Source organism: Myotis yumanensis, unplaced genomic scaffold, assembly GCF_028538775.1.
Source record: "Myotis yumanensis isolate MYYU_CA2020_CCGP unplaced genomic scaffold, mMyoYum1.0.hap1 SCAF_12, whole genome shotgun sequence".
Classification (NCBI taxonomy): Eukaryota; Metazoa; Chordata; class Mammalia; order Chiroptera; family Vespertilionidae; genus Myotis; species Myotis yumanensis.
The window spans coordinates 5,475,751-5,487,803 of record NW_027223763.1 but is presented as its reverse complement, the minus strand read 5'-3'; the positions used below and the strand labels follow the sequence as shown (position 1 = coordinate 5,487,803).

The window sequence follows — 12,053 nt, the reverse complement described above, 5'->3', positions numbered from 1 at the left end:
GCGTGGCCTTAGTTCTTCAATATCATTGGTCTATGAGAAAGATGAATGCGAAGGGGGCGTGGCCAGGCCGACTCCGGCCGGGAGGAACAGGCGGAGTCCCAATGAAAGCTGTCTCCGCCCACCTCTGGGGGGGCGGGGCCCGACCTCGCCGGGTGCGCGCGCAGCTCGCTGTGTGGCGGTTCCCGGTCTCCGTCGCAGGACTTTGCTTACCTGGCGGACCTGAGAGGCCGCTCTCCCGCCCCCGACCTGGACCCTCCTGCACTGCAGACCCCCCCGCAACGGGGGCCCCGGACCCCAGGACTCAGGAGGTGGGCTAGGAGTGGACAGCAGGGGATAAGCTCATCCCTTCACATCCCTTTCCCGACTCCCCACTTTCCAGAGACCCCAGCCAGCCCTCCGCACACGCCATCCTCTCGGGATCTCTCTCCCCTTCCTCGGGGATCTCTACCCTGACCCCGGGAGCATATCTGCCCCCTTCCCGACTGCCCCCGTCGCTCCTCCCACACCCCGCAGTACCCCTTCTTCCCGGAGCGCATCCTTGTTCCAATCAGCCATGTCTCCCTCGGATTCCTCTCCAGGACGCAGCCAGGACTTTCCAAAAGTTGCCGCGGGGCCTTCCGATCCCCTGTGAGTATGCCTGAGCCCTGTCCCCACACTCTCGCCCTCCGCCCGGTAAGGCCCTGCTCTCCCGCCCCCCTGGAAGGCCTTCCCCCGGCCCGCTGGTTCTGCGGAGAAACTCCAGGTCATCTCCCGGTCCTTCCCCTTTTCCTCGTGCCCTCCAAGCTGCAGACAAGAGGCATGTGCTGCCATGTCAGGGGCACCCAGGGGGGCTCTCTCTCTCCCCGTCCCTGACAGCCGGATGGATGGTGGCTCCTTTTCCACACCACCGTCCCCTCCCCCACCACCCCACCCACACGTAAGCCACTCGGGCCCCTCACACACGGGCGCGCTCTCCTGCCTCCGGGCATTCGGATGCCCTGTCCTCCGTCGGGATGCTCTTCTTCCAGCTTTTTGCCAAGCTGATGCCTACACATCCTTGACAATTGAGTTTCCCCAGAGCAGCCTCACCCCCACTTCTGGCTCAATCCATTCGCTCGTTCATTTGGCCAATTGTATGGAGTGCCTACTATGTGCCAGGTACGGTTGTTGTAGACGCAGTGCAGTCGGCAGTAAGCATAACAAAGTCCTTGCCCTCGTGGCGTTTACACTCCAGTGATGTAAGGCCAACAGTGAAAATAATCTATACAGTAAAAGCCTAAGCAACTATTGCTGCGGAATGACCAGAACGACCGGTCGCTATGATGCGCACTGACCACCAGGGGGCAGACGCTCAGTGCAAGAGCTGCTCCCTGGTGGTCAGTGTACTCCGCCGCTCAGCCAGAAGCCGGGCCAAGGGCTGGTGAGCTCAGTGGTGGTGGCTGGAGCCTCTCTCCTGCCTCCGAGGCAGGGCTAAGGAGCAGCGAGCTGAGCAATAAGGAGCAGCGAGCAGGCGGGCGGTAAGGAGAGAGGGCTCCCAGACTGCGAGAGGGCACAGCCTGGGCCGAGGGACCCTCCCTCCAGTGCACGAATTTCGTGTACCAGACCTCTAGTATTATCAATGAAAGGCATGACATGTCAGATGTCATAAAACATCAGGACAAAGGGATAGTGAGTGGTTGAGGAGAGGCCATTTATTTTTTAAAATAGATTTTTATTGATTTCAGAGAGGAAGAGAGAGATAGAAACATTAATGATGAGAGAGAATCATTGATCAGTTGCCTCTGGCACACCCCCTCCTGGGGATCGAGCCTGCAACCCGGCCATGTGCCCTGACTGGGAATCGAACCATGACCTCCTGGGTCATAAGTTGACGCTCAACCACTGAGCCACACCGGCCAGGCGAGGAGAGACCATTGAAATGGGCGGTCAGAGAAGCCCTTTCTGATGAAGCGTGACCTGTGAGTAGGGCTTTGAGTGAAGATCTCTGGGGGAAGAGCTAATTGTTGGAAGTTTTCTGTTTGGGAGGAGGCTATCTGTTCCATGAAAGCAGAGGGTCAGGCTTGCTGTCTTCTCCGTCGCCGAACCCCAGGAGCCTTTGCCAGTGCCTGGCAGATGGTGCCTACTCACTCTTTGGTGACTGCCCGTCCTAAGAATAGGAACCACATCTTCCTCGGTCTCTTTCTGCATCATGTGTAGACCGTTGATCCAACACCCGTTTCCTGGAGATAAGCAGTGCACCAGGCACTGGCCTGTGCAGCCTTTGGAAGCAGAAAGGCAAAGATGGACTACAGCCCCAGACTGTAGACTCTGTTATCTAACGAGATTATAAACCCAGCGATTTGAGAGAAGAATCCACATAGACCTGAGGCGGAATCTCTGGGGTCAGACTTGGGGCCAGGATAGGCCCTTTGGTTAGAATTGGGTTTGGCTGGGAGTGAAAGAAAACCCAAAATAGCGGTGGCTTAAACAGTCATCAGGGACCCAGGCCTCTGTCTTATTCCACCACATCTTCAGTGTGGCTTCTCCCTCATCAAGATGCTGTTCACTCCATGTTACTTCCACATTCAGCTGGCAGGAAGGAGAAAGGCCAGTTCCCAGGCATAGCATACACCTTTTCTGATTAAGTTCCACTTACCAGACTAAGTTATATGGCCACATCTACTTGCAAGGGAAGTAGGTCATCTTTGGGGTTGGGTGGTGGCTATTACCAAGCAGAAGCAGGGAGTGGCTGTTGGGGGACAACGTGTAGGTTCTGAATTGTGGAAATGGCCAGTCCAGCTAATGATTATTGTGCCACTCAGCGGCCATCTTCCAAGGGCGGCCAGGCTGATGGGGCCAGCGAGGATTCTCCGCACCTTGACATTCAGAAGCTGAAGGAGAAGAGGGACGTGCTGGACAAGGAGATCTCCCAGTTAATATCTGAGTAAGTCTAGCTGGGTTCCTCGGTGTACTTAACATAACTAGTGCCCAGTGACTGCAGCCCAGTCATGCCTGCTCAGCAGAAAGACAGAACCGCACCGCTAGCTTCAGGCTGTCTCAGCAGCCTCTCTCGGGGCCCACATTATCTGCCTCTGCTTCGTCTGCACCCGGCCTGCTTTCCTCCCTGCGAGCGGGGTTTTCAGTGCCCGGGGGAAGCTGGTTCTCCCACAGCTCCTGAGCTTCCCAGCCCCTTGCTCCGGCCACACGGCTCAGGCCGAGCAGCTTTTGAATGTGCGTTTCACACTTGAGGGGTTTCTGACTAGCACTCATGTGCCCATCTGTGAATCCCTCAGCCGTGGCCAGGGCCACACAGTACCAGTGTGGTTGGTACAGGGAGCATTTGCCAGGGACGGATCCCGTTACCGTCAGCTTTAGTGGGCAGGGTCTGTCCTGCCATCTCTCTGTCGCAGTGCTGAGCACCTGGCAGGCCCTTTGTGAACATTTGTTAAATAGATGTTCCTCCCTGAACCTTGGGTCCTCAGCAGCTTTCTCTTTCTCCTTCCCTCGCCCCAGAGGCTACAGTGTGGATGAGCTGGAGGACCACATCTCCCAGCTCCACGAGTATAACGACATCAAAGATGTGGGCCAGATGCTGCTGGGCAAACTAGGTGAGCGGCGGGACTCCAGGAGCAAACAGGCTTAGAAGGAGTCCCTGTTTCCCATCGGTGGTTGGATTTTTCTCCTGGGCTACTGTTTGTTTGTTTGTTTTCTTTTAAAATTTTTGATTGATTGATTGATTTGAGAGAGAGAGAGAGAGAGAAAAAAAACGGGGGGGGGGGGAGGAAAAAAAGATATATCCATTTGTTTCACTTATTTATGTATTCATGGGTGATTCTTGTATGGTCCCTGAGCTGGGATCAAACCTGCAACCTTGGCGTATCAGGGCGACACTTAACCAACTGAGCTACCCGGCCATGGCCATCTCCTGGGCATTCTAACTTGCCAACCCTCCCGTCCTTCTCAGCTGCCCCACTCCCTGAATGCCCCTGCCCCAGGGAGGGCTTCTTTGTTTCAGTGAGGAATGGGTCCCAAATGAGGGGAAAGAGAAGACAGGATAAGAGAATTATCAATGGTGAAGAGGAGGATGAGCAGGGCAGGGAGAAAGCAATGCAAGGTGATTGTGCCTAGTGGTTAGGACATGTGCTTGCTGGATAGACCCCAGCTTGAGGCCTGTCCTTTAGGTCCCAGGAGCTCGAGCGGGTGGCCTGTCCGCTGTCACTTGCTCAGTGAGTGTTTACTGAGCACCTGCCTTGTGCTGCTCTACAGGCATGGGGACACTTCCGAGAAGTGGACACGTGAAAGGCTCTGTTTTCATGTGACTTCCGTGTCCGTCCATGTTGGGGGGGAGGGGAATGGTCACTAACTAAGGAACACAAAGGAATTATAAAGCGTGTTAAGTGCCATGAAGGAATGAATCAAAGGGCAGAGATGGAGAGGCAGGAACAGGTGGCAAATGGGGGCGAGGGGAGGTCAGGGGAGGCCTCTGAGGGTGAGCCCATCCCATGGGAGGAAAGAGGGCCTTTGAGGGAGCAGGAGGAATGTCACCAAATGGCCAGGGCAGGCAGCAGGGCCAGGCTAAGGAAGCCGGGTTTGCAGCAGGCGGGTTTGCAGCAGGTGCTGCATAGACGCAAATGTGCATTTCCATTCTCAGCAGATGGCTCCAGCTGCTCTGAGTGGAGAAAAGATTGGAGGGGAGCTTTGTTTGGCTCCTCTGCAATGTGGGGTGAGGGTTCAGTGAGTCTAGTTTGGGATGGCCAGGCAGGGGGTTATCTTGGCAACTGGGGGAGCAGGAAGAAGGTGCAGGAGTGGGGGCTTGGTGGTCAGGGATGTGGCTATTCTCCCACTGGACATTCATCCTTCCTTTCAGCTGTGATCCGAGGTGTCGCCACCAAAGAGTTGTATCCAGAATTTGGCCTGGACATGAGTGACTGAGCGGAGGCTCCCAGCGCCTTGTCCACGGCCACTGGGACGGGCGATGTGGCCATGAGAAGTGTGAGAGCCCAACCATCGCACCTCCAGGCTTTCCAGCAAGCGTCAGCAGCCCTTTTCCAGTGAGCCCGTCCGAGGCAGGAGGGAGCCCAGGGAAGCAGAAGGTGTGTTTCCAGCTCCAGGACTCCCGAGTGGCCCAGTGACACCTGTGCATGTATGTACGTTGTCCTATTTGTAAATAAACATGTAGATAATGTTGATGTGAATCTGGATGCTGTCCCTCCTCTGATAGCCCATCTCACCTGGGACCCAGCCTGCCTTTGTTAGAACAATCTTATGTGAGCCGGGCACTCTGCTAAGTACTTTACGTCCATTATCTCAAATCCTAAAACCCATCCTATGAGGGTTTAGGATTTGCTGTCCCCACTTTTCAGATGAGGAAATTGAGGCTCAGAGAGGCAAAGTGACTTGCCCAAGGTCACACAGCCAGTGAGTAGCAGAGCAGGGATTTGAGCCCAAGTCTAACTCTGAAGCTGTTGGTTTGCAGTACTGCCTTTCTGGGTTGGGGACAAGCAAGTAAGAGCTGAGAGTGAAATAGCAACATTGAGAAGGTTTCTTACCTTGTAAACTGATCTGCAGAATGAGGGTTCCGATCCCTAATTGTAACCTCTGCCAAGCGAGGGTGAGCTCACTTGGCAGGGTGAGCTCATTGGGTGTTGCTTATCGTGACCAGCTATCCCTGGCAGGGGTGAAACTGGAGTGTCGCAACTGCTCCGTGCAATCCAGAACGGCAGGATTTCACACCAGACCTGCTAAGAGTTCTGACTATTCCAGCTGCCGCTCTGGCCCTGTCCTGCTGGACATTCACATAAGAGTTCAGATGTGACAGCAGCCCTTGGGGACAGGCTGGCATGAGGTGAAGTAAGAAACGTTTCTAAAAACCAACCAATCAAGAAAAATATATATTTAAAAATTTTTTTTTCAAGTCAATACCAGGAGCAGGGAGCCACGGTCTCTCGGTCTCTGCTCGCCTGCCAGCAGGAAGTCAGGGAACTAAGAAACAATGACATGTTTGATAAAAGGGGTTCGGGAGCACATCTGAGTGGCACCCAACCTGGGACATGGAGAAACTTCCCGGGACAAGAGACATCAGTGCCCGCTGTTAGAAGGAGGCAGCCAGACAGGAAAGCGGGAGGGCATTCCAGGAGGGACATGGCATTTGCAAAGGCCCGGAGCCAGAGAACTTGGGTCCAGGGCACGAAAGGTCTGAGTGCAGCGGAGAGTGATTAGAAAAGGAGCCCAAACACAATCCAGCGCAGCTCTGCCTTGTGAGCAATATTCTTTTGGGAGGGAGTGGGTGCAGTTTCATTTCCTGCAACTCACATGCTGGATGATTTAACTCTTAGGATTTAGAAAGTCCAATAAAGAGCCTGGGCAGGTAGCTCAGTTGGCTAGAGCATTGTCCCAACATGCCAAGGTTTGGGGTTCCATCCCCGGTCAGAGCACATACAGGAAGCAACCAATGATGCATAAATAAGTGAAACATATCTTCTCTTTCTCTCTCTCGTTCTCTCTTTCCAAATCAATCAATAAATAAAAATTTTAATCCAACAAAGACATGTAGGAAAAAGTAACAGAGGGAATGCACCAAAATATTAATCAGGCTTATTTAAGATAGTAGGATTATTGACGTTTTTTTCTTTTCCCCCATATTTCTATACAGCACTCAAAGTCACCATTCTGTTGGCAATACAGAAGCTGTGGGACCCACATCTCCACACCCCCACCACAGTACCTCTTAACTCACTGAGTTCTCAGTCTAGCTTAATTAGTCCTGGCCTCCCTGTAACTGATGCTTTCTTTCTTTATTTCTCCCATCCCCTTTTTGGCATCAAAGTTTACATCGATGTTTCTCTCTCTCTATTTATCTCTCCCCCTTCCTTCCACTCTCTCTAAAAATCAATGGGAAAATATCCTCGAGTGATTATTTTATTAATCAAATAAAAATAAAAACTTATAGCAAGATATCTTTCCTCCTGTCCCTTAAGTCTATACCAGTTATCTTGCTTAACTCTAATCTTACCCTCAACTCTAATTCCACATGTTACTAGAAAGCAAGGACACTTGTCACTTGTTCCCTAAGCCCCTCGAATCTTTACAAATTAGATAAGCTGGAGTCCCCCTCTTGTGGCTGTGGCCTTGCTTTCTGGCAGTCGCCCTGAGTTGATTTCTTCTGGAAGGCAACAAAAGCACTTGGGTAGATTCCAGCTTCTGAAGCTGAGGACGAATACACTGCCAGTGCTCCAAAGACTTTTGCATTAGGAGCCAATTTTAATATTTTTTAAATATATTTCTATTGATTTCAGAGAGGAATGGAGAAGGAGAGATAGAAACATCAATGATGAAAGAGAATCATTGATTGGCTGCCTCCTGCATACCCCGCACTGGGGATCAAGCCCGAAATCCAGGCATATGCCCTTGAATGGAATCTAACCCAGGAGCCTTCAGTCCACAGGCCGACACTCTATCTGCTGAGCCCTAACAGCCAGGTCAGGGTCCAATTTTAAGGCACTGAATAGGACGCTTGGAAGGAAAGCATCATCTGGGACCATTTCCTTCTTTTGCGATTCCCTTCTCCCAGATGTCATGGTGAGAGGCTGCCCCAAGGGGGCAGTGTCCACTCAGAGATGAGCCCAGCGGCTAGGAGGCTACCCCTGGAGGGCCTCGCTGGGAAGTCAGAGGCCACAGACTAGATTCTCCCAGCGCCCCTTAGAGAAGAGAGTGTTTTCTCTGGCAGCAATCCTCCCAGGAGTATGGAGTGAGACCCCTCCTCCCCCCAAGTCAGTAAGAAGCCAACTGGTTGTGAGATGTGGATAGAGAGTGACATTTCTCAGGGCCTGCGGAAAACAGGCCACCTGGGGTAACTCTGACCTTGAAGTGCGTAGTCTGTTTGATCACATCCAGGGCAAAGTTCCCCGAAAATATTTATCACCTGGCAAGACAAGTTCAAAACACAAGTTCAAAACCGCCTGCATTCTCGTCCCTGGGAACCGAAGGGGTCATTTCAGGGCAGTCTGACCTCACCGAGGGAGTGTCACCGATTGGCACCTCACATTATTTATTTATTTTTTAAAGGTGTTTTTACAGTAACATGAGGATATGTTTATTGCTTTTGAGAGAGAGAAGAGAGAGAGAGAGAGAGAGAAACATTGATAAGTTCCTCTCATACACACCCCAACTGGAGAAGGAACCCACTACCTCCAGGCCAGCACCCCACTTTAGCTTTGCTCAGAAGAAGGTGACACCTCGGGAAGGGGGGGAGAGAAGGCCAGGTAAGGGGCCCAGCTACAAGCAAAGGTTTCCCCTGAGAAGGGTTGGGTGGTAGTAATAACCAACATTTAGGACACACTGCGGGTCAGTGTGACTAGGTGAGGTTCTCCCATACATCCCCAGTTCAGTATCCCCAAACTGAAGCTCGGGGCGGAGCTATCTGCTCAATGTCACAGGTCTGAACCTCAGAGCCTGGCTGCCATGTGCTGTTCTACACCCCCGGCAGAGGCTCACCCTCTCTTGAGTATCTTACCCAAGGTCATGCATTAATAAAAGGAGTCAGAACTTGAACCCAGAACTCTCTGAGTTAAGCCCAAGGTCTTAACCACAAATCTCTGCTGCGCTTCTTACAAATTGTATCTGCACGTGGCCCTGACCCAGCAGCCAAGCCAGTGTTCAGAAATGAACAACCTCAGCTTTGACCTTGGGCTTGGCCTTGACCCCTCTCTCCTAATTTCTCTGCATAGGAGGCTTTGCTCTCTTCTCAGTGAGCCCCTCATTCCCAACATCGGGAACTCTGAACAGGAGCAGATCCTCTCCTGACATCTACTCTCTCAGTTTCTTGTTTCATCCCAGAATCCCAAAGGATCTCAGCTGCAATGAAAATCCGGGCAGCTAACACGCTGAGCACATGCTCTGTGCCAGGCCCCAAACCCAGTGCTCAGTGTGGCTATTGCATGTATGCCTAATGGTTATCCCTATTTTCCAGATGAAGCAAATAAAGCTCAGAGAGGTTAAATCACTTTCCCAAAGAAACACAGGTAAATAGCGGACTCAGAGATTGAGGGCTCCAAGGACATGCTCTTTTAAAGACCTGGGAATAATTTCTAAACCTCTGAGCATCACAAGTATCTGAGAGGGCTTTTTAAAATAAAATTTGGGCCTTGGTCAGTGACGCTCAGTGGTTGGGGTGTCGTCCTGTGAACTGAAGGATCAAGAGTTTGATTCCTGGTCAAGGGCCTGGGTTGCAGGTTCGATCCCCTGCCCCAGTTGGAGTGTGTACAAGAGGCAACCAACTGATCAATGTGTCTCTCTCACATCGATGTTCCCCTCTCTCCCCACCCCCTTCTACTCTCTCTAAAAGTCGATGGAGCACCCTACCTGGTTTGGCTCAGTGGATAGAGCATCCGCCTGCGGACTGAAGGGTCCCAGGTTTGATTCTGGTTAAGGGCATGTACCTTGGTTGTGGGCACATCCCCAGTAGGGGGTGTGCAGGGGGCAGCTCATCGATGTTTCTATCCCTCTCCCTTCCTCTCTGTAAAAAATAAAATATATTTAAGTTTTTTCTTAAAAAAATAAATAAAAATAAAAGTCAATGGAGCCCTAGCCGGTTTGGCTCAGTGGATAGAGTGTCGGCCTGTGAACCGAAGGGTCCCAGGTTCAATTCTGGTCAAGGGCACATGCCTGGGTTGCGTGCTCGGTCCAACGTGCAGGAGGCAGCCAATCAATGATTCCCTCTCATCATTGATGTTTCTATTTCTTTCTTCCTCTCCCTTCCTCTCTGAAATCAATAAAAATATATTTTTAAAAAAAATAAAAGTCAATGGAAAAAAATATCCTCATGTGAGGATTAACAAAAGAATAATAAAAATGAAATAAATAAGTAGTGATTTGAGTCCCTAACCCCTCCCTAGGGATTCTGATTTTGCAGGCCTGAGGCAGAATTACATATTTTTTAATGAGCAACCCAGGTGTCTTGGTACCTGGCCTCTCTGTGAATGTTCCTTAACAATTGACAAATTGCTTTTAATAACTTGTAATAACAAGTAATAATGTCTGATCAAACCCTGCCTCCAAACCAGCTGTCTCTAAATCCACCTCCAGAGCCACGGGCCCCCGAGCCAGCTCTAGGCCAAACCCAGGTGGCTTTCCTCTGACTTCTCCCCAGAGCCCCCCGAGGCCCAGGCATTTGTCAGCTCTGTTCCTGGCTGGAGTTTGCCTGCTGCTCCACCCTCCACCCTGGCACCAGCAGACCTGCCCGGCTGGTTTGCCAGGGAGGAGCTGGTCCTGCTTGCCTTCTTAGGGCTCTTCTAGGTCCTGGCTTACTAGGGCTCAGATAGGACCTGGAGAGGTTGGGAGTGGGGACCACATGGAGAAGAGTTCTGGTCACAGGGTCACTTTGAGCACAGGCTTCTCTGCTGATGACAGGGGCTCTGGAAGCCCCAGGACAGCCCCGCCACTCCTGCAATGACACCTGAGCCGCCCGCCTGATGCTTGTCTCTTAATCAACCTGCACCACCCCCAGCAGCATCCTGAGCCCAGTCTCACCCACGCAGGAACTTCTTTGTGTGACTAATAGTCCCTCCTGTTATCCAGCCCATCTCCAGAGGAGTCCCAGGTCTCCAGCGGAGGGAGGTGCTCAAAGCAGGGACGGACGGGATATGCAGGGGAGATCCGGATGTTGATCGTACGGTGGTGGATATGGCTTTTTGTTTTTTATCCTGTGGCCACACAGAGGAAGCTCAGCGTGGTGTGCCACGTATAGACAGATACAGGAGGCTGGGCTCCTCCTCTCCAGGCCTCAGTTTCCACATCTATAAAGTAGGTAAAATAATACCCACTGTGGCCACTTCACAAGTGATCATAGATATAAAGGCTGGTTTAATGATCACAGAGACAAATGTCAGCTCATTATATGATGATATGCTTGTGTGTTCTAAGCATATTTCTGGTCCCTGGTGAATGCAAGGTCCTTTTGGCTTAAAGTGGAGCCTTAATGAGCCAATCTTCTGGGTGCAGTGGCCTCTGGGGAGGGGTGGAGAGAGGAGGGCTGAGAAGGAATAAGAGAGAGGGCATGTAGGAGAGGGGAGGAGGCTGGGAGTGTATGAAGAGAAAACTTTTGCCTTGAAAGCTATAGTATTTGGGCATGGATATTCATTCATTTATTTGGGCATTCATTCATTCATTCAACAAGTATTTTTCCAGGCACCGCTCTAACCTATGAGGACGTAATAGTAAGGAAAACAGACAAACATCTCTGTCCTTGGGGAGCTTACATTCTAAGGAGGGGAGACAGACAATAAAACAGTTGCCAGGCAGGCAGCTGGCAAATGTGGGAGCCTGCGGGTTTATTAATGAAGTTGCTAGTGTTTTTGAGAGCACATTTGGTTTACGGAATTATTTGCACTATATTTGGCGTTAAAAAGTCTTTCTTGAAATAAATCAACCCAATAGTTTAACTTAAAATTTAAAGCTCAACTTACAAATCTCAAGTTGCTTACACATTTGGCACAATTTAGCAATCATTGTTCATTTCTAACCTTTCAGGGTTAAAAACATTTACTAAGGAAAACATTTTACCATCCCAAGGGATTTGGGGTGGTTTTTCCCTGCCAACTGAGGCTGCATGTTGACCAAATATTTGGGCATGACTCAGGGGTACCCCTGCCCCCCACAATCCTGAGATCAAGATAAGCCACTCTGACCTCTTTTATAATCTCTGTGTCAATAAGGACTCCAAATGAGGTGATGTTGTTACCGGAAAGGAGACCTGGCCCTTAGTGAGTCTGCCTAGAGCCAGCTGGTAGGGTGTGGGTTCTTGACTTTGTGTAGAAAAAACTTTCACAATACAAGCCCAGGTGAATTTCAGAGGACATTTATTAAAGCTGGGGACAGTGAAACAGGAAACGGCTGGGGAAATAAGCCTAGGCTGGTCTGCTTTGGCTCACCAAGAAGTCAGAGAACGGGGGACCTTGGGGACAGGGTCGGGGGTGGGGGTGGGGGGATTGCCACTGCCCATTGCTCCCCTGGTTTCAAGCCTGAGATGCATACCAATGGGGGAAGGTGGGAGGGGGAGGAAGGCAAGGACTTGCTCACCCTATGACCTTAGTTTTGAG

At 51.2% G+C, this 12,053-nt stretch overlaps 1 protein-coding gene across 1 annotated transcript; it reads left to right on the top strand.

Annotated features, from left to right (window-relative positions):
• The first annotated feature begins 41 nt into the window (after positions 1 to 41).
• SWI5 (SWI5 homologous recombination repair protein) lies at positions 42 to 5,153 on the top strand. The gene is made up of 6 exons (XM_070431093.1): positions 42 to 56; positions 109 to 308; positions 579 to 627; positions 2,781 to 2,902; positions 3,472 to 3,566; positions 4,826 to 5,153. The coding sequence occupies exons 1-6, from the start codon at positions 42 to 44 to the stop codon at positions 4,888 to 4,890; spliced, it is 546 nt and encodes a 181-aa protein (XP_070287194.1). The 3' UTR covers positions 4,891 to 5,153.
• Positions 5,154 to 12,053: the final 6,900 nt, after the last annotated feature.